Below are 22,947 nucleotides of genomic sequence, written 5' to 3' on the forward strand. Positions count from 1 at the left end.
TCGAAGGTTTCTTGCTTCTTTTCCAAATTCAGGAAAATCATTATCAACTTTCATCCACTGTGGTGAGTCTGCCGGATGTCGCAACTTTCCATCAATAATTCTTTCATCTGCATGCCATGTCAAGTGTCTTGAATTGGTTTCACTACGATACATGCGTCTAAATCTCGGAATTATAGGAAAATACCATAAGACTTTTGCCGGAGACAACTTTTTCTTATATCGAGGGGCACCGCATTTAGGACACTCATTCAACGCTGCATACTCGTTTCGAAACAAAACGCAATCGTTTGGACAGGCATGTATCTTATCATAGCTCATGCCAATAGAGAACAACATCTTTTTGGCCTCATACGTTCGATTGGGAAGAACATTATCCTCTGGTAGCATATCTTTCATAAGGGCTAATAACTCTGTGAAACTTTTATTCGACCATCCATTTTCCGCCTTTAAGTTGTACAACTTTAACACCGTATTGTACAACCATCATACAACGGTTTCTCTGCATCGCTTACCAACCTCTTAAACATTTTGGGACAATCCTCAAGATCTTCTTCAAGCGCTTCTGCAATCTCTTCGACTCGATCATAATCGTATGTGTCTGTGCAATCGTCGTTTGAAGCATACGTCGTATTACACCTCGACTCAACATTCCCGTTACTTTTCTCACCATGCAAATTCCAACATGTATAACTTCTATCAATTCCAAACCGTAGTAAATGCGATGTCAAATGATCCCCGTCAACCTGACCCCCATAACAGCAACCCAAGCAAGGACACGTCATTCGACTCGGGTCTTCGGCGTGCGCAACCGCAAACTTAACGAATTCCAATACCCCTTTCCCGTACTCTTTCGACAATCGATTTGATTTCATCCATGTCTTATCCATGTCTTAATTAAGCTATACAAAAACAACTAATTATTAAGGGACAAAACGGTATAACAACATTGACATCAAGAATCAAAAGAGAGAAGTTCATGAACTTCTCTCTTTTGTGAACATGGTTGTAGCAAAAAATCACAGCCAGCCTTATACAAATGAGTTATTTACAAATTCGGAAAGTATGACTAAAATATATCATTATTTTGAGCTAACACCACTAAATCAATATATATTCAACTATAGGAAAGTATGACTAAAATATATCATTATATATTCAGTTAGATATTCTAACTCATGCATAGTAATTTGTCTTGTACTCAATCATCATAAATATAATGAACCATAACTAACTCAAAATGATCATAACCATGATCCCATCAAATAAATAATAAGATTATTCGCCGGAAGCATAGCTTTTACGGGGAAATTATTCCATGATCCCATCAAATAAAGAGATACTTTGAAGCATAGCTTTTTATATAGTATCATACTACATTAAACAATGAACAACTCCGAAAAACCCTACATATTTACATAAAAATCTCAAAACATTAAATGTATGATTTCTCTCTTATCTACTTTTTTTTAATTCAATATAGAACTTCTAATTTATAAAAAATCAATCACAACAAATCTTTTAAAAAATTAAATGAATTGACCATTTTAGTCGGTAAGAATTTCTCTAGAATAGGTGAGGAGGGACCACAATCTTCATAATACTCTCCTCCCAAATTTTAAAAGTGGTAAAAAAAGAGAAAAGAACTTCTATATAAAGATATTTGAACACTCACACTACTCACTCATCACTTTAAAATCTAAATCACATTCCTATGGCTCTCATTCATGTATGGCTTATACGGTCATGAATCTGGTCTACACCCTCCCACAACCACCTCAAACAATGTTGTTCCCAACACTTACCAATCATATGAAAAAACATCATCACAAAATGAAAACAACAATTACTTCACCACCTTGCAGAAGGATTCTTATGGCAACATTGGAACTAAACACCTGATGTGTTTCCAGTACAAAATGTTATTAAACTCTACCCCAATAACCCCAAGTTTCCAGAACTATAAACCCTAATCCCAGTCAATCCCTAAATAACCCCAAGTTTCATTACATCAGAATCAGCATACAGGTTACACAGTGATACAATCGTAAATGAAGACAACATGAAAATGGAAGAACCTTTAAATCGGAGGATGGCCTTCAGCGTATCTCCTTCGTCTTCTCTTCTGGACTTCTTCTGTGCGTGAGTTGTGGGAGTTGTGGGAGTTGTGGGAGATTGGTGTCTTCTGTGCGTGAAGCTTACAGTTTGGGGGCGACGATGGCAGAGAACCAACAAGTTTCTTCTGTGCGTGAAGCTTGCAGTTTGTGGGCGACGATGGCTGAGACCGCTTTTCTGAGTTTTCTGGGCAGCGATGGCAGAGAAAGAGGAATTAGGGATTATGAATTAAACGCGTTTAGTATAATTTATTTTTAAAAATTTTAATTTTAAAAACGCTATGACAGCGCTTTTGAAAAGCGCCTTCGTACCCATGCCTTTACCAGCGCTTTTTAAGGTAAAAGCGCTTTCGTAGCCTTACACCTATAGCAACACTTTTAAAAGCGCTTTCATAACCCCCTATAAGAGCGCTTTTGAAAAGCGCTTTCGTACCCATGCCTTTACCAGCGCTTTTTGAAAGCGCTTTCGTAACCCCCCCCTATAAGAGCGCTTTTTTGCGTGTTTTTTTATTTTGTTTTTAGCGAAACCTATAGCAGCACTTTTTCCTAAAAGCGTTTTCGTAGGGGTGCTGCTAAAAGACAAATTTGGCGTAGTGATAAACACATTTTTTTTAATAAAGATATTGTTGGTGTCTTATCTTTATTTTCAATTCCTATTATCTTTTTTTTATTTTTAACTATTTTATTATTGTGTACTAATTTAATATGTTTATTTCGCAGCTATATATTTTGAAGTAAACAAAATTATAAACTAAACAAAATTAATAATTTACAAACTCATAATTTATTATGATAAATTATCTACAATATTTACATTTTTTTTTTATTTTTGGTTGTTAATTAGTATATAGATTTTTTTCTATACCAATAGTAACAAATACATTATTCTTAGTATATTTTTACTCTATAAATTTTACTATTTTAATTTTATGATTTATTTCTATTTTTAAATTTTTTTTGAAAATATATTATTATATTTTAAGGCACACAAAATATTAAATTATTGTTAATACACATCATTATATTTTAAATTATTAATTTAACAATAATATTTATTATTAATTAGATAAAAAATTTCTGAACATCGTGCGGGTGGACGTCTAGTATTAAAATATTTCCATATTTCGCTATATTTCAATATTTATTAATATGTTGAACAATAAAATATTTTAAAGATATTTAATTTTATATATATATATATATACACACGATCTTTACGAGTAGAACGGGTGGCCAGCAACGGTCAGGCTTCAATTTCGGAACGGTTGAGAGAAAAAAATGAAATTGTACTTGCAAGGCACTCCGATGCTAAAGTAAGTGTTAGAACAACGAGGTACAACAGAAAAGTGAGAGATTTTGGGTAGAATTGTGATTACCTTACCCTCTAGGGTCAGAAGGCTATTTATAGGACAACTCTATAAAAATATACTCCATCTTTTGAGGGCCGACGCGTGGTTTACGACCAAAAAACGCGGATAACTAGTCGTTGTCGAGCATGAGGCTTCAGCGTGCTCGGTTATGTCTTGCGTTTGCCCGGAGCAAGCCGGGGAAGGCTGTCACGCGTTTGGGTCAGAATGTATTGGACCAAAGAGTGGATTGGGCCAATTGAAATAATTGAACCAGTCCATAATATATATATATATATATATATATATATATATATATATATATATATATATATATATATATATATATATATATATATATATATATATATATATATATATTCTTTTTTATTTTTAAATTAAAAAATACTGATATGAATTTGTAATTAATCAACTTCATAATTTTATTAACTAATATTTCACATTTTATTAATCAACTTTAATTTTTCTTCAAAAAGCTAAATTTTAAAAGGGGAGTATTTATTAACCAATTTTTGAACCTGTCAATTAATATTTTATATTTTAATAATTAATTTTGTTTCACTACTAATATATTTTTAATATTTGAACGTTTATTAATCTACTTTAAAATTTCATTAATCAATATTTTACTTTTTATTAACCAATTTTTTTATTATTAAAAAATATTTTTAATATTTAGATATTTATTAACCAACTTTATCATTTCATTAATCAATTTATTATTTTTCTTTATTCAATTTTATTTTACTACAAAATTATTTTTAATATCTGATCATTTATTAACCAACTTCATTACTTTATTAATCAATTTTTTATATTATATTAATCAATTTTATTTTATTAATAAAATTATTATTCTTATATTGTTCACAATCACTAGTCACTGTTTATAAATATAAGAGAAAGAGAAAAGTTATACTTACACCATTTTGTAACACTACACCGTAATTTGATACACAAATTATACTATTTTTATTTTTTAATAATTTATTTGAACTTTGAGTTATGTGCCAAGCCAATTACTTTGTTGCAGCAATAGGGTGTAAGCTACGGTGTATATACAAAATGGTGTCAAAGTAGCACAGCTCTAAGAGAAAAGCTATTTATACACAAAAGGATACACATACACCGTATGGTATGTATACATATTCATTCTTTTTTTAATAATTTTTTATATTACTTTAATATATGTCCTGCATAAAACAATTGATGTATACGGTGTAATTTCTATACGGTGTAGCAAATTAGTGTAAGTATAGCAGAACTGTAAATATAATTTTATATTTATGAAAAATACTGTTTTTATACGGTGAATTGTACATACTATATAAGAATTGTTGTAAAACTGGAATGTCAAGATAGAATTACTAATTAAAATGATTAAAAAAATGTTATAAATAAAAAATAACAATTTATCAAATTAGTTTTACTAATTATACTGAATTTGATATATTAATTAATGAATACAGTTATAAATAAAAACTAAAATTATAATGAAAATTAGAAAGATATTTTGGAACCCATAATTTTAACAACAATTATTTTGGGACTGGGGATGCATTTTCTAATAAACGGTCAAAAAAAATGTGATTAAAAAAAGGCCAGCAAGAATCACCCTCGTCAGTGCCACGTCACAACACTTCTAGTCATATCCGGCTCAATGAGTCTCCTCTTCCAACTCGTTCTGCATCTAACTCCACTATACAGTCCGACGTAGCAGAAACGCTCGATTTCCTCTCTCTGCTGAGAATTCTCGTGAACGACAACACACGACTCATCGGCGACCGAAAAGACGACGACGACGGCTCACCCTCGCTCGTTCCCGGAACTTCAACTGTCACGCCAACTAACGAAGACTGCTTCTCATTAGAACACGAAGTAGAAGTAAGCTCCGGTTCATACCGGTTGGACTCTTCCCCAAAACTCGAACCCAAAACCAGTTCCGGTTCACACACATCAACCGCTTGTTGAACCGGAAGAAGCTCCACCGATTTTCTACAAAGCGGACAAGTAGAATGAGTATGAAACCACATGTCAATACAATCAACATGAAAACTATGATTACACTTCGGCAAAATCCGACCTATTTCTCCTTCCTCAAACTCCGACAAACAAACCGCGCAATCCACCGCCTGATCCGACCCTGCCTCTGACGAATATTTAAACACCGGGAGAGACGAGATGACAGATGGATCGAGGCCGCGAGACACATCGAGCCTCAGCGAGGCAGGAACATCGTGTTCAAAGTAGAAAACAAAGGAATGGCGTCGAGCGTGGTGGGTACGGCGAAGGTGTTGTTGACTGTGGCGATAACGGAGAAGGTACCATCGGATAAGGAGGTGGAGAGAGAGGAGTGTGATGGTAATGAGGAAGAGAATGATGACGGTGGATACCATTATCTTGCCGCTGTGTGCGTAGTAGTTTTCGGATTCTTTACCGTCTTCCATGCCTGAATCCATTTGAAATGGGTTGTTTTGATTTGGTTTGTTGAAGTTGAAGTTGAAGGGACTTGGTTTTATTTTTGAAGATGTTACTGTAGTAGTACTTCATCAGTTCCTTAATACTTTCTTGCAAGGTTTTTGGAACAGATTTAAATTCACTGTACACGCGGTTTAATTTAAAAAGACGTTTTTGCCCATTATTTTTGGGTAATTTTGGTTTTGCGGTTACTTCAGTTGATGAGGATTCAACCCACAGATTTCAATTTGGATGAGACTTAATGTGGTAATTGACTATATCCTTGTTTATAGATTGGATTGATTTTTTTAATGGCATTTTCTAGAATTCAGGTTAAATAAATTGTTATTTTCCATAAAATTTATTTTACTCTAGTCTCTGTTCAAAGTTTTTAGTTTCTTTTTTCTTTTTTTAATATATATTTACAAGTTTTTATTTATGATCTTGACCGTTTAAGAAAAATGGTCAAAAATAACTAAATATATCACTTATAATTATATGTTGTTTTGAAGAAAAAATGGGAATTTGTTATTTTAATAAAACAATAATTTTAATTTTTTTATCATATTCTTATCTTTGTTTTAATTTTTTATTTTAATATAGTAAAGGATAATTTTGTAAATCATTTTACAATTTTTCCATAAAAGTTATGTATATTTTTTAATATGAATAAATATTTAAAACATTATATAAAATTAGACAGAGAGAAACCTGATTGGAAGAAATGAGAAAAAAAAACAAGAATATTCATCATAAGTATTTTATTTTTTCTATATACAGTTCATTATACAGTTCATTCATACGTAAATAATTAAATTGATTAATTTTAATAATAATATTATTTATTAAAATGTCTTTATTATTAAAAAAATTGTCTATTTTTTATCTAATTTTGTATCACATATTTATGTAGAGTTGTCAAAATAGATGAATCTGTCAAGCTCGGTAAATATATGGCTTAAATCTTTAAATTTTTTTAAGTTTTTTTAGCTCAATTCTTAAAAAATCCGATATCCACTAGAATTAATTTATATGAATCGGGAGTAGTCTATTTTATTTTTGTTGTGTATAATATGAGCATACATAGAGATACATAGAGGTGACAAAAAAGACGTAGCCTTCCGGGAATATGCATTATTGTCCGCATTTTTTCATGGGACAAATCAGTGTTGTAGGAATGCGCTCTCTAATATGTATATATGTTTTTTAGGACTTTCGCAGACGCGAACATCAGTTTTATAATTTTAGGTTTTAAAGATACAGTAACCATAGGCCCGTTGTGCTTTTTTTTGTGAGACAAATTAAGATTTTAGGTTTAGGCCTTCTAAAATATTTGTCTTGCCTAACTCTTTTTTTTTTTTTTTTAAAGCTTTTGCAAGAGCATGCAAATTTTGTTCATTTTCCATAAACCTTATTTTTTTTCATTTCTTCAATTCTTCTCGCTTCATCTTCCACTGCTCTTCTTCAATCCCAAATATATTTCATCAAACTTCTTCAATTTAACTCAAAAGTATAAATTTCAATTTAATCTCACATCTTTCTTGTTTTTTTTTTTCGTTTTTATTTTATTATTAATTTCTGATTTTATTTTATGTTTGAGGATCATTTTTTTTTCAAGCTTCAAGATCCCATCAACTATTGTTCAAGCTTCGTTGAGGTACTTTTACAATTTTATTTATTAATGTTTCTAATTTTTATATATGTAATTATTGGGTTGTTGGTTGTTGTTAATTTAATGATTATTAATTTATACGTTTATATATAAAAAATATTTTTACAAAAATTATTAATATAAATTTAAATTTATTAGGTGAAAAGTTAATATTTTTAGACTTTATATATACTATCAAAACAAAGATATAATTAAATCCAACAAATATCTTTTTTTATAATCTATTATTAAAAATATATATAAATTTAATAAAAACAGATTTTATGTTTGAATTTTTAATATATATAATTTTATATTTTATTATATAATGAATATATTATATTTTAATTAAAAACGGATTTTTTTTATAAAAAACACTATATATGTATTAAAAATTATAATATATTATTAAAATTATTTTTTATTTTTATTAAAAACTGAATATGCATCATTGTTATATTTAATTTTATAATATATAATAAAAATCAAATATATTTTATATATATAAACAAAATATAATTAAACATAGAATATACTATACATTTTTTTAAAACTGAATAATATATACTTTAAACAAAATATTTATTGAAAATAGAATTTTTTTTAATAAAAAAATAGAATATAGATTGATTAAAAAACATAAAATAGAATAAAGAATAAATTATAAAAATAGAAAATAGAATAAAGAATAAATATTAAAAATTGAATATTAAATAAATTATCTTTTATTTTTAATAAAAACATAAAATAGAGTAATAAATGTTCGTATGATATTGATATTAATATAGTAGTTATTATGTATGTTCATATATTATTTTTAATGTAGTAGTTATATAATATAGGGTTAAATATACAAAATTTTAGTAATGTTAGCGAAGTTCGGTTTACCAACTTTAAAAAACAAAATTTAGATTCTCCAATATAATGTTAAGATTTTATGCTATGATGCACGGATACTTCAAAAACTCAGCCGAATCGTATCCGATACGTCCCGATACGCCGATACGCTCCGATACGCCGCCGATACGTATCGAAGAAGTATCTGAATTTATTTATTTAAAAAATTAAATAAAAAAATTCCGATACGGCGGCGATACGCCCCGATACGCTCCGATACGCCCCGATACTCCACGGATACGTGATTCTTTAGTTTTTCATCCGATTCTTCTTTTTAATGACCTTTTATTTCTCTTTTTAATAACCTTTCATTTCTAGTCATTCTCTTTAATATCCTAATTAATTCTTTGAGATAGTTATCCTTTTTCAAAATATTGGTTTGATTTCCCATAACTCCTCGTCAATACACATTTAAAATTTCATTTATTAATTATTACTCCTTGCAACCTTTCTTTTTTTTCTTCCTTTCTGCAAAGTCCCCTTCTTCTCCAGGCTTTGATGGACTTAGTAAATATGAAAGGTGCTCTACTTATTTACCAATGAGAGTTAAGAATACGATTTACCTATGATGGTGAAGAAAGTGATGACATTGATACTAATTCAATATCTTAAATTTAATATTTTTTAACAATCTAGTAATGTTAAAAATTGAGTTATGAATTAGGTTTTGTTAAATTACAATTTAACTAAATATTTAATTATAATTTTTATATGCGTATCTTAAACGTATCGTATCATGTATTTTCCAATTAGTGACGTATCGCCGTATCAGATACGTATCGTGTCCGATACTCGTATCGTGTCCGTGCTTCATAGATTTTATGTCTTTAACCCCTCAGTTGATCAGGTAGCTTTGAATCTTCAATTTTGCTTACGTGACTTGTTCACGTGGATTTTCTTTTAATTTTTATTTATTTATTAAAATCTATATGGAATTTTTTTTTAAAAAAAAATTTAGTAATTTTTTTATCATAAAGGGGTAAATCAAAATTCACTAATATTGCTGGGGTAAAATACAATTTTTTTTTGTTTTGAATTTTTTAATGTTAAATAATTTGTCCATGAGAGAAGCATATATGCCTTCAAATCGATCAACTTTCAATCTCACACTTGGAGCAAGCACTTGTGAAATCTAATCATTCATCTCTCTAAGCCTAAGGTCTTCCTTGTTTAGAGACTTTGCCATAATAAAATACCTAATGATGATAACCTAAGATTGAGAGGCTGCAATATTTCTTTCATGTGCATTTTGTGCATGTTCCATCAAGAAACCACAAAACAATTAAGGGTGCATACTGAATTGGAGCCCTCAATGTAAGGTGGTTGCGCAAGATGCAATTGTCTCCATTATCAATAGTATATGGTACTGTCATAATTAAGCCAAATTCAATAAGCACTTGTTTGATTTGAAAAAAGATTTAAATTTTTTTTTGCCGTAGAGAGGGCCTTAGCCTAAGAAAAAAAAGAACTACACTAACACCCCCTTAGGAGAAGAGAATCCTATGGCATCCTCCTCGAGGTATTTAAAAATAGAATCAGGAATAAACTCAAAGATACTTAAATCTGCTCGGGCTTTCTTGCCCATTTTAGCGAGCTCGTCAGCACATATGTGGGCTTCCCTAAAAACATGCTTAACATCCGCCTGTTCACACAAATCTATCAATTGCTTAATGCGTAGAGTCAGGTTCCTACCTACGCTATTCTGCACCAAAACACCATTTAAAGCTTGACAAACTTCAAGGGAATCCACAAGGGAATCCACATTCACCTCCAATCTACTATAACCTTTCGAGACCGCGATATTAAGCCCTTCGAAAACACCCCACATTTCAGCCAAGAACGCACTGCATATACCAAAAAAACTTCGTAAAGACACACATCCAATGACCATTGGCATCACAAAAAACGCCTCCACATCCGGCTATACCATTATGGTCACACGCTCCATCAATATTGAGCTTAATGGTGTGAATATCCGGCGGTTCCCAAAGTATCTCAGAAGGTACACGACGGTTATTTAACAAGATATTATGCACTTTCATAGCTTCTTCATACTCCATATTCCTTTTTCTTATTTGTTGTACCTGATCAAGTGGTCTCTTGTAATCCTCTTCATGTATTTCTTTGTACCGCCATTGCCAAATGCTGTAACAGCTCATAGCCCAAAATTCACACCAGTCCTTATCCGCAATGTTACAAAGAATCCATTCCTGCGGATTGCTAGAGCGGAATTTGATCTTTAAACGATTAGGAACAGTACCATCCCACACCGTCCTTACCGAAGAACAGTCCCTAAAAACATGCAAGGAATCTTCATAAACACAGCCACAGAAAGTGCAGCTGGCATCACCAATCCCACACTAACTTTTGCGATAATTAGTTAGTAGTCGATCATGAACCATAAGCCAAATGAAAGTTATCACTCTCTCAGGAACGTGCAATTACCACACCAAGCTCCACAATTTCTCCTCCTCGTAATCCGTATCCCTCTTTAGTTTGTCATACATTTATGTAATACGGTGAAATGACTTTTTATATTTAAGCAAGCAATCTTGCGGTGAGCAAGAGTCGCCACCGACTTTTATTTTATCCAATTTATAGAAAGGCTAAAAGAACAGAAAAAGACCTTTTAAAGAGATTTTGAGTTCGGGGGGTAAATTATACAAAGGGAAGGTTTAAAGCACCCTTTGTATCCATGGTTACCCATGGGCTCTTAATTGCTTAGCTCAATTTGTTTTCAAAAATGTTTGCAGTAAGTAGAAAAAGAATTTGAAGAAGGACTTTAGCTTGTAAATAAGCGTAGCCTTTTTGAAGGTTTCTGAAAAAAGGGTAAAATTGAATTTAAACCAGAGCAAGCAATTAGAAGCAATTACCCTAAATTTATAAAAAAAGTTCTTTTAGCCATTCAGGGTTATCCATACCATAGGAGGGTAGGAAGTCCTTGTATTGGATTTTGAAGGGTCATCGAAATTATCGTTCGCCATAAGACTGACCCTGCCATAAAGAGGGCAGGTAGTCTAAGGAAAGGATATAATAGTCATTAAAGGTGTGTGTGTGTGTGTGTGCCACAATCAGGTGATTAAGTTTGGATATATTATCTTATAAGTTTTAGTGATTCTAAGTTCAATTCAAGGCTTGCACTCCCTAAGATTACTAACCACGCAGTTAATATTAAGGCAAAACAAATAAAAGGCAAAATTACGCTATTACAATAAACACCTGCGGGGAAGGGGGAAGCAAAAATAGAAAAATAAGGACAAAAAACATGAGAGGCAAACCAAATGCCAACGCCTCGAGCCTTCGTCAAATTCCTGATTAACCCTGAAAAATCAAGAACGAAGAAGAGAAATGTTAGTGCATTATGGTTCAACAAACCCTAATTGACTGAAAATATACAAACCTTAATTGAACGAAATATGTAAAAAATAAAATAACTTTAATATTTTTAATAATCATTAAAGGTTAACGAAAAGTCGAGAGTTCGATTTAATATATATATATATATCAATTAAATAATTATTAGATTAAATCCTAATTATTTAATTGATTAAAGTATTTGTAAAAAAGGAATTGAATTTAAAATAAAAAACAATTATCAACAGAGTTATAAAAAAATCGAACTTTCAATAAAAAAAGAAATAAATAAAATAAACAATAATATAAAAATAAAAATTTTAGTAAATAAATAAAAAAAGATTTTAAAAATAAATATTTTAATAAAGAAAAGAAAAAAGAAAACAAATAAATAAATAAAAGACTATGTAATTAAAAATAAAAAAAATTAGAAAAACTTAGCTCAGATTGGGTGTGGCACGTGGCTGAGGGTCTATGATGCTCCTGCGTCTTCGTATGCGTTGGATTGGAAGAGAAGGAGATCTGAAGGCTGGAATAAGGAAGCGCATTACGCGTACATGGGCCACGAAGCACAGGATTTGTCTGATTAAAAAAAAAACACGCACGTGAACTGACCAGTAGGGAGGTGCCACGTAGTCATCTTCTTCGTTGGCTCGTCGTCTTAGGTCTGAAACAAGTTCTACCTACGAACGCATCCGTCGCTACAGCTTCTGCAAATCACAAATAACAAAATACGCAAAAGAAATTTGGCGCGACCACACCATTGTGATCGTCCGGGCCTCACGATAATCATGGTACCTGTAATTGCCCTTAATTTTGCCTAATGAAGGAAACCCCAATTTGAGTTCTCTAACCCTAACAATGGCATATCCCTCATACGGTCACACAAACGCAATTAACTTTCCAGAAACATTCACAACATCATAACAATCATAAATATGTAACTTAATTTCAAGAATGATGCATGGATGGGCAAAATCGAATTCAAAAAAAGTGGTGACTTACCTTGCTTAAACGGAGGTAATTCTTGGGGTGCTGATTGCGTATGATGATCCAAACAGCTTCACTTCGCTCCCAGGAACGTGTATCAATGCTTAGAATCTTCTGAAACGTCCCCAATATTCAAAACCGAGTTTGAGTTTTTTTGTGAAAAAATTGGCACTTGAATAGGGTTCTTGACTGCAGAATTTCGTCTTCTTGGCAATTGATGGTGTTATGTTTATATAATGGAAGGGTTTAGGTCAACAATTTTAGAAGAAATCTTGTTAAATCTTTGATTGGAGTTTTGGAAATTTTGATTTGTAAAAACTTCTAAAATAGGCCAATTTCAATCCAATCTTCTTTCCACGAAATTGAATCAAATATATTGTCTAATTGATGATTGAATATGATTGGAATGCTTTCTCTAATCAAATCTTTATTAATTATCTTATTTATTTGAATTATATCACTTTTTAAATGAATAAAATTCAATATAAAATCAAATAATCAACACAAATTTGTGGCCTTGGGATTGAATCTCTTTGATGACTTGGGGAACAAGATTGAACCATAAAATATTGGGCCTTTTTGCAAAGAAATCCATTTTGAAGCCTTTTTGTTTCACATTTTTCTCTAAGCATTGTCCAACTTTGACAAGGCATATCTCTCTCAATTTTTAAGATATGGAAGAGTTCTAGGACTTTTTGGAAATCCCAAGATGTCCTCTACAAGCCACTTTGGAAGCTCTTTTCCATTTGAGGATTTTATCTTGATGATATGAGCTTTGACAAAAAAACTGCTTTTGGTTAACTTTCAAAAAGGACCTATAATCTTTTGATCCATATCTCTAAATTTAAGCATTTTTAGACTTGGCTTGTGAGAGAAAAAATTGTAGAGAATTCAATTTTCTTAAAATTGAGCTTTGGATGGAAAATATCTGATGTTCCATGTGAAAGTTATGGCTGGTCAAAGTTCAGTTGACTTTAGGTCAAAAACCCTAATTTAGAAACTTTAGGTTTTGTTGATTTTTGAACTTTTCTTGATGAATCATGATCAATCCTTGATCAAATAATGAATGATACTTCAAAATAAGGTTGTTGACAGAAAATCAGGAATTTTGACTGTACTTTGACCACGGTTGACTTTTAGGTCAAACTAGTCGACTATTGACTTTCTGAGCAATAGAAGATTCTGAAGAATCAGAATCAGAAGAAGAAGATGAACTGTCCATGATCTCCAGAAGGATAAACCAACTCTGGAAGAGCAAGCATAGGAAGTTCAAGAACTTCAAAAGTTCTAAGAAGCTTGAAAAAGGAGAATCTTCTGGAAGCATAAGATATGACAAGAAGAAGGTCACTTGCTTTGAGTGCAATGAGCCAGGTCACTACAAGAATGAGTGTCCAAAGCTTCAGAAAGAGAAGCCCAAGAAGAAGTTTCATAAGAAGAAAGGTATTATGGCAACTTGGGATGATTCAGATTCATCAAAATCAGAATCAGACTCTAAAGCCGAGCAGGAAAACATTGCGCAGATGGCCACAGTTGATGATGGATCAAAATCTACATCAGAATCAGATTCTGAAGAGGTATTTTCTGAACTATCTAGAGAAGAGTTAGTTTTCAGTTTAACAGAACTTCTGGAACTCAAGGCTCATCTTAGTATCAAATACAAAAGGCTGAAAAAACTATTTGAATCTGAAACTAAGAAGTTGGAAGTGGAAAATTCTGAACTGAAGGAAAAAGTTTTAAAATTATCCAAAGATACTTGATTTCCTTCTGACTCGGAAAAGTCCATTCCTAGCCTGAACCATATTCTGAAAGAATATGACTTGAGCTTTAGAAAGTTCTTATCTAGAAGCATTGGTAGAAGTCAACTTGCTTCTATGATATATGTTGTTAGTGGAAACAAGAGAGTTGGCATTGACTATGAGGGTGAAACACTATACAAACTTGAACCTGTAGATGATATGAAAATCACATACAAGCCTTTGTATGATCAGTTCAAGTATGGCCACTCCCATGATATTAGGCTCACATCACATGCCAAAAGCTTTCACATCACACACACTAAGAAGCATGTGACACAACCTAGAAAATATCATGTAACTCAGAATAAGGATTATCATGTTGTACCTCCTATTGTTTATTATGCTAAACCCAAGTTTAATCAGAACTTGAGGAGAACTAACAAGAAAGGACCCAAGAAAATGTGGATACCTAAGGAAAAGATTATTCCTGTTGCATATATCCTTGACTGCAAAGAAGACAAAGGAAAGCATGTCATGGTACTTGGACTCTGGGTGCTCTCGACACATGACGGGAAGAAGGTCTATGTTCCAAGATCTGGTGCTTAAATCTGCTGGAGAAGTTAAGTTTGGAGGAGATCAGAAGGGCAATATAATTGGCTCAGGAACCATAAGTACTGGTAACTCTCCTTCTATAACTAATGTTCTTCTGGTAGATGGATTAGCTCATAACTTGTTGTCCATGAGTCAATTAAGTGACAATGGTTATGACATAATCTTTAATCAAAAGTCTTGCAAGGCTGTAAGTCAGAAGGATGGCTCAATCCTATTTACAGGCAAGAGAAAGAACAACGTTTACAAGATTGATCTTCAAGATCTTAATAATCAGAAGGTAACTTGTCTTATGTCTGTTAGCGAAGAGCAATGGGTCTGGCACAGAAGATTAGGCCATGCTAGTTTGAGAAAGATTTCTCGGATTAACAAACTAAATCTGGTCAGAGGTCTCCCTAATCTGAAATACAAATCAGATGCTCTTTGCGAAGCATGTCAGAAGGGGAAGTTCTCCAAACCTGCATTCAAGTCTAAGAATGTTGTTTCTACCTCTAGGCCGCTAGAACTTCTGCACATTGATCTGTTTGGCCCATTCAAAACAGCATCTGTCAGAGGGAAGAAATATGGATTAGTCATCGTAGATGATTATAGTCGCTGGACATTGGTAAAGTTCTTAAAACACAAGGATGAGTCTCATTCAGTGTTCTTTGAATTCTGCACTCAGATTCAATCTGAGAAAGAGTGTAAAATCATAAAGGTCAGAAGTGATCATGGTGGTGAATTTGAGAACATGTTCTTTGAGGTTTACTTCAAAGAAAATAGTATTGCCCATGATTTCTCTTGCCCTAGAACTCCACAACAAAATGGAGTTGTAGAGCGAAAGAATAGGACTCTACAAGAAATGGCCAGAACCATGACCAATGAAACCAATATGGCTAAGCATTTCTGGGCAGAAGCAATAAACACTGCATGCTTTATTCAGAATAGAATCTCTATAAGACCTATTCTTAATAAGACTCCTTATGAATTGTGGAAGAACAGAGAGCCCAACATTTCATATTTTCATCCTTTTGGATGTGTTTGTTTTATTCTGAATACTAAAGGTCATCTTGGTAAGTTTAATTCTAAGGCACAAAAGTTTTTCCTTCTTGGATATTCTGAACGCTCTAAAGGCTACAGAGTATACAATACTGAAACATTGGTTGTTGAAGAATCAATCAATATCAGATTTGATGATAAGCTTGGTCTTGAAAAGCCAAAGCAGTTTGAGAATTTTGCAGATTTAGATATTGATATATCAGAAGTTGAAGAACCAAGAAGCAAAGTTTCAGAAGCTGAAGATCTCAGAAGCAAAGGATCAGAAGATCAAGTTGCTGCATCTTTAGAGAATCTCAGAATTTCTGAAGAGCCATCTATCAGAAGATCTTCTAGACTCACCTCTGCTCACTCAAAAGATGTCATTCTTGGAAAGAAAGATGATCCAATCAGAACAAGATCTTTTCTAAAGAATGGAAGTAAGAATCAATGATCAGAATTAGAAGATGAGAAGTTCTACCTTTCATCAGAAGCAAAATCAAACAGCTGTCACCAAGCGCTTTCTGATGGTGAACACGTGTTCACTCTATAGGTAAAAGTGTGCGTGAAACTGATGGGACGCTGCCCTATGTAACTGTGCGAATCATTTCAAATATCACGTTCTCTCATCTAACGTCATTCATCATTTAATGCGTTTGATTTCATTTGATTCTGTAACTGTTCATTCTCATAATTTCATTGCATTCTTTTTCAAATCCGTCTCTATATATTCATCTCACATCATAACGTTTATTCTTTTTCGCTCTCATTCTCTCTCCTCTTGCATGCATTTCTGCAATTTGTTCGCCATTTTCTCTAACCCTAAACACAAACCCAAGAAGAAAACCAATAATCTCAGTTGTGCTCAAATGGCTGCTTCTTCATCGCAACTTGTCGGTTCCTCTTCTCAACAACATCAGCAAGAAGAAGAACAACAGATTGTTCCGGTAATCACCTGCTCGATTCCGAGGAATGAGTTAGAAGTGATTTGCAAGTTATTGGTTGATTTCGATAGTCTTGAAGAACATGAGTTTCATTTAAAGGATGACATGCTCTTCCAAGGATGGACTTCATTTTTTTCTGAGTTCTGTGGACCAGTTTATCCAGAACTGGTAAAAGAATTTTGGGTTCATGTTGTCGTAACCCCTAAAGCAATTATATCTTTTATTCATGGAAGATTCGTCGTTATCACTGAGAACATTCTGAGAATGATGTTCGACTTGAGAAACCCTGTTGGTGTCTTTGAATCTGATCAAAGAACGGATTGGGAAGCTGTTCTGACTAAACTATACACATATGTGAAGAAAACAAAAGATGTCAAAGATATGAAGGACATTTACAAAGTCTGGACCAAGATTCTTCTAGGGTGTTTCTATCAGAGAAAAGAAACCCATTCTCCAAACTTTGTCAACAAAGAGCAACAATACATCTTGTACTGCATTGGTACTCAGAAGAAAGTTGATATCATTTATATCATTTTCAATCATATGTGGCATGTTGTAAAAGACTCCAGAAATGCATTCAGAACGAAGAAAGGAAATATTATTCCCTTTGGAAGAATCATTACCAAGCTTCTGGTTCATACCAAGACTATTGAAGGCTTTGAAGCTCAAGGAATCGTCAAGGATCCTGTTACCGCTACAGGAAGTTTCTTGAATGCCAACACCTTGAGAAAGATGAATCTTATTCAAGCTGTTAGAAATGTTCCTCAACCTCTCCCTGGAGCAAGAAGTAGAAGAAGCCCTGTTCTTGCTGAGTTTGAAACGTTTTTCAGAAATGAGCTGCCAGAAGTTAAGGTTCAATATCTTAACACTCTCAGGGAAGGTGGTGCCAACGATGTTCCTACTGGAGCAAGTCGTAAGAAAGCCTCCACTTCCAGGCCTGCAGTTTCAAAAGATGCTTCAGAAGCTGTTCCAAAAGTTGCTGTAAACAGAGAAAGAATAACAAAGCGTAAGTTTGATCGTCTTTCTGTTAACAAGGAGAAGGAAAATCAAGAAGAAGTTGCTGCAGAAGTTGATGAGAATGCTGCTGAGGAAGAAGTTGTTGCTGAAGAAAATCAAGAAGTTTTAGTTGAAAATGAGAATATAGAACAAGAAGCTGCTGAGAAAAAGAAGAAGAAGAAGAAGAAGTCGAAGAAAGAAAAGAAAGCAGAGAATGAGAAGGAAGTAGAAAAGAAGAAGAGGAAGAAAAATAAAAAGAAAAAGGAAGTCGTTGTTGAAGAAGAAGAGATTCAAGAAGCTGTGAATCAGCAAGTAGAAGAAGTGTTTCAAGAAGAACTGAATAAGGAAGAGCAACTGAAGGAAACTGCCAGAAAGAGAGAAATTGCTCTGGGCAAGGTAAAGTCTGTTTATGAGAAGAAACGAAAAAGACTTGAAGTTGATTCTGAAGGGTCTCAGAAGATATCCAAAGGTATACATATTTCTGAACCTATCTATGTCTCTGTTTTAAATTCAGAATCTGTACCAACAGAAGTTCCGGTTACCCCTCAACCAGAAAGTCAACCAGAAACAGCCCCAGCAGAATCACCTCAACACACCAATGTTCTCATCCCTCCTTCTTCACCCATTACAAATGTTCTTACCCCTCCTTCCTCACCTATAACCAACATTTCTTCTGACCATCCTATTGATACACTCGTTCTAGATATTCAACCACTTCAAACCCTCTTTCTTCCTGTCATACCCCAAAATTTGCCCATGCTATTTTTCATACACAAAACCAAATCAAAAGACAAAGCTCCAAAACACAGTCCCCCACACAGAAGTTCTAAACTAGGGTTTGAATAATTCAGAGGAAAATCATTGAATCAATGGCTCAAGGTGGTTCCATAGGGTCACTAACATCCCAAAGTATCTCCATATAAAGTTTCAAGACAAACAGAGAAAACTTAGTCCCTCAAATCCTGACTAGGTCAACAGTCAACCCTCAAGGGCAAAACAGTCATTTCAAGTCAAAATACAGTCAAAACTCAAGATATTTTGTCAACAACATCCTCATAACCCTAAAACCATCATTTGATCAAGGGTTGATCATGATGATACAAGAAAAGATCAGAAAAGTCAAAAGTTAAAGGTTACTATTTTGGGCATGAACTGAAAAAGTCAACCAAACTTTGAAAATTCACCAAGTATTCATACTTCATCAGAAAAATTCCCACCAAAGCTCATGTTGAAGGGAATTCATTCCTCTATCCAATTGTCCAAGAATTAGAGCCCATAGATCAATGGTTTAAGAGATATGGCTTCATACATTATAGGTCCTTTTCAAAAGTCAACAAAAAGACACTTTTTTCAAAAGGGCATAAAATAAGAATGGAAAAAGATTTTGATGTGAGACCAAAGACATTGGTTAGAGGACTCTTCAAGGTTTCTAAAAAGTCCAAGAATACTTCCATACCTCAAGAATTGGGAGAAATACACCTTGTCAAAGTTGGACTATTTTTGAGAAAAAATGTGAAAAGGAAAGGTTCAAAATCCAAAATTTTCCAAATGGGCCTATGATTTCTTCACCCAATCTTCACTTTGAGCCCATGCACGCCCTATAATGAGATCCTTTTTATTTTTAAGTTTTTATCATTTATTTTATGGTTTTTATTATTTTAAAACATAAATTAAATACATAAAATCATAAAAAATAGATAGGGATCTTATTTTGCTCCAACCCCAATCAAATATATTACATTAATGACAAAAATTCGTGGTCTCGAGAGCTTGAGTGAAAAATATTGGATTTGGACTTATTTAGAAAGAATTAAAATATATTTCCAATCAAATTTTCCAAAACTTGCAAATCAAGATTCAACAAGATTCTTTCTAGTTTTGTTAACCTAATTGCACCTCTATAAGTACCTGAACAGATACAATTGCTAGGATTCACGAATTCTGCAGTCTTGAAGCCCTAATCCGAGCCAAAAGTTCACAAAGAAATCCAAACATAAAATTGGTGTTGCAAGGTGATTCAAGGCTCCTAATCGATTCCAACACGTTCCTGAGGATTCATTGAAGTTAACCTGATCCTTCTCATCGAGCAAAGCCCTCAGAATCATTGCTAATAAGCCTCTGTATGTGATTTTCTAAATGCTTTCGATCTGGATCATACATGCATCATAACTGATTTTTAATGGCATATTTGTGTTTGTATTGTCTCTGTGATTGATTCTGGAAGCTTAATTACATTAATATCGTGTTACGTGAGTTTTGCCATGGATAGGGTTTACGACCTCAAAAGGGGGCTTTTCGTTTAAGGCAAAATCACGTAAAATCAAGGCCACAGTCGTATTCGTAGGTGTTGGACGATGCCAATAGGGTAGTCGCGCCAAATTTATATATGTGTTTGGTCGTATTCGCTATTTCGCAGGTGTGGAAAGCATGAGCTTTTATAGCGCTCCAACAAAAAAGCGCTGTAGAAACGCGTCTGAAGAGTTCCAAGGAAGGAGATGACTGCGTGGCGCAGTCCTATTGGCCCAATTCAAAAGATTCTTGGCGCGCAAAGTGCATGGGATGACGCCAGATCCAACGCGTTAAGACTCACGCGTTATCATACTCCCTCGCCATCGCAGCCGTTGATTGTCACTTCAGATCAATCCAACGTTTCCAAGCATGCGGGTGCACCATGCTTCTCACGCGTGCGCCACACACGATCAGAAGTTAAGTATTTTTGAATTTTTTTTAATTTTAATTACACAGCCACGTTTTTATATATATATATATATATATATATACTTTTGTTTTATTTATTGAATTTGTTTTCTTATATAAAAAACTATATAAAATTTTTAATAAATATATTAATATCTATTATTTTAACCTTTTTATATATAACATCTAATATATGTTATTTGTAATATTTTTCTTAAAATAAATAAAATAATTATTTAAATTGTAAAAATCTTTAAAAATTCATATCTATTTTATTTTAATCCTAAAAATTTCCTAAAAATTATTTCTGTACTCGATTCTATTTTTATCCCGATTTAATTAATTAGGTCGCGAGACCAATAATTAATTGAATCGTATGCATTTTATTATTTAAACTATACCATAATTAGGGTTTGTGATGAACATTCCAACACACTAAAAATTTTATTTTCTTTTCTGTGTATTATCAGGGTTAGCAACATGATTCTCCCAAAGGCGCGCCGCCTTCCACAAACCTCAAAGGTTACCTCCGAGGTTTCCTCCGACTCTAACCATATCAGATCAAATACAAAGCTAAGTACCCTCATTTGTTTTTACTATTATTTTTATATTTATTTATTCTTTATTTTTAGGGTTAATCCCTTCGCCCTCGAATCTGATGATACACTCACGCCTTATTTGTTTCTTTGCTCATTCCTAATGGTCAGAGTCGATGCTTCTGGCAAACCTTGCCCTCAACCCTGTCAGGCAAAGGCCAAGCTAAGTACTTTATCTCTATTTCTACCTTTAATTTATTATTCTACTTTCTTTGTGGTTAATGAAGTTTGCCTTCGAACTTGACAATGCACTCACCCTTTTTTTTATTGTTTGCCATGTTTCTTTCTTTCCAGGGTTCGCCAATTGCCAAAGCTCGAATAGTCGGTAATCCTAAAACCTCAACCCTATTTAATTATTACTTGTTCAGACCTATTATTTTATATCCGCTGGTTACAAATCCCCTCTCCTCCGCTGGTTTCATTTTCCCCCTTCCCTTTATTGCTTTATATTATTATATACTGCGTGGTTAGTAATCTTAGGGAGTGCAAGCCTTGAACTGAATTAGAATAACTAATTAAAAGATAAATATCTGAATATAATCACGTGATTGTTGCACACACGCACCCTTTTGGGTAACCTCTCTGTTGCCTTGTTGCCTGTTGCCTGTTGCCTTTGTGTTTTTTTGCAGAATAAGCCACGTCCCTCGAATTCGAGGATACCTCAGCCATGTTGCCTCGATAAAAAGGTCACGACCCTAATGATGCTGCCTTCGATACACAAATGACCTCGACCCTCGGATGTTGCCTACGAAAAAGGCTGAGGTATCTTCTGGCTGCCTACGAAATGGCTTATTCTGATCCTTGCCTTAGACTACCTGCCCTCTTTATGGCATGGGACAGTCTTATGGCAAAGGATGCTTCGATGACCCTTCAACCTCCAAACGAAAGGCTTCCTGCCCTCTTATGGCAAGGATAGACCCTTTCATTCTGAAAGGCAAAAAGAGACCTATTATCTGAGTTTAAGGTAATTGCCCCTAATTGCCTTGCAATGCTCAATTTTCATATTCTTTTTCACAATTCTTCAAAAAACTGGCTACGCTCATTTACGAGCTAAAGTCCACTTTTTTCTTTCATCTACTTTTTCTAAAGACAAACGAGCAAGCAAAGCAATTAAGAGCCCATGGAAAACCATGGATGCAAAGGGTGCCTTACACCTTCCCTTTGCATAAATTACCCCCCGAACTTAGATTTCTTTTAAAAGGTTTTTTTCTGTTTCTTTTTGCCTTTCCGAATTTGTTTGGATAAAATAAAAGTCGGTGGCGACTCATGCTTTACCGCGACATTTCGATTTATAAAAAGTCAGTTCACCGTATTACAGAACTGGCGACTCTGCTGGGGAAAATTCGATTAAAAGAGGGGTTACCTTAAAAGCTTAGGATTCACTTAATTGTTTTCTATTGTCTGTTTTGCTTGCTTTATTTTTCAGGGACGTTTTGGGAAAATTGAAGGACGAATCCTATTCCCGGATTCAAGAACCCTTAAGATTAGGAGTGGCATAGTCATAAGGACCTCTTTCACATATGTGGGA

General features: G+C 33.5%; 1 protein-coding gene across 1 annotated transcript; it reads right to left on the minus strand.

Moving 5' to 3' along the window:
• Window positions 1-5,062: 5,062 nt before the first annotated feature.
• Window positions 5,063-5,947, minus strand: LOC131602851 (RING-H2 finger protein ATL2-like). Its single transcript, XM_058875074.1, has one exon. It carries the CDS (start codon window positions 5,935-5,937, stop codon window positions 5,125-5,127), a length of 813 nt encoding a protein of 270 aa, XP_058731057.1. The 5' UTR covers window positions 5,938-5,947; the 3' UTR covers window positions 5,063-5,124.
• Window positions 5,948-22,947: the final 17,000 nt, after the last annotated feature.

The sequence above is a fragment of the Vicia villosa genome, linkage group LG1 (genome assembly GCF_029867415.1).
Source record: "Vicia villosa cultivar HV-30 ecotype Madison, WI linkage group LG1, Vvil1.0, whole genome shotgun sequence".
In the NCBI taxonomy this organism is placed as follows: Eukaryota; Viridiplantae; Streptophyta; class Magnoliopsida; order Fabales; family Fabaceae; genus Vicia; species Vicia villosa.

What these genes read in the sequence shown, in the direction of transcription:
- LOC131602851 (XM_058875074.1), bottom strand. Translation starts at nt 5,937, where the DNA reads ATGGATTCAGGCATGGAAGACGGTAAAGAATCCGAAAACTACTACGCA.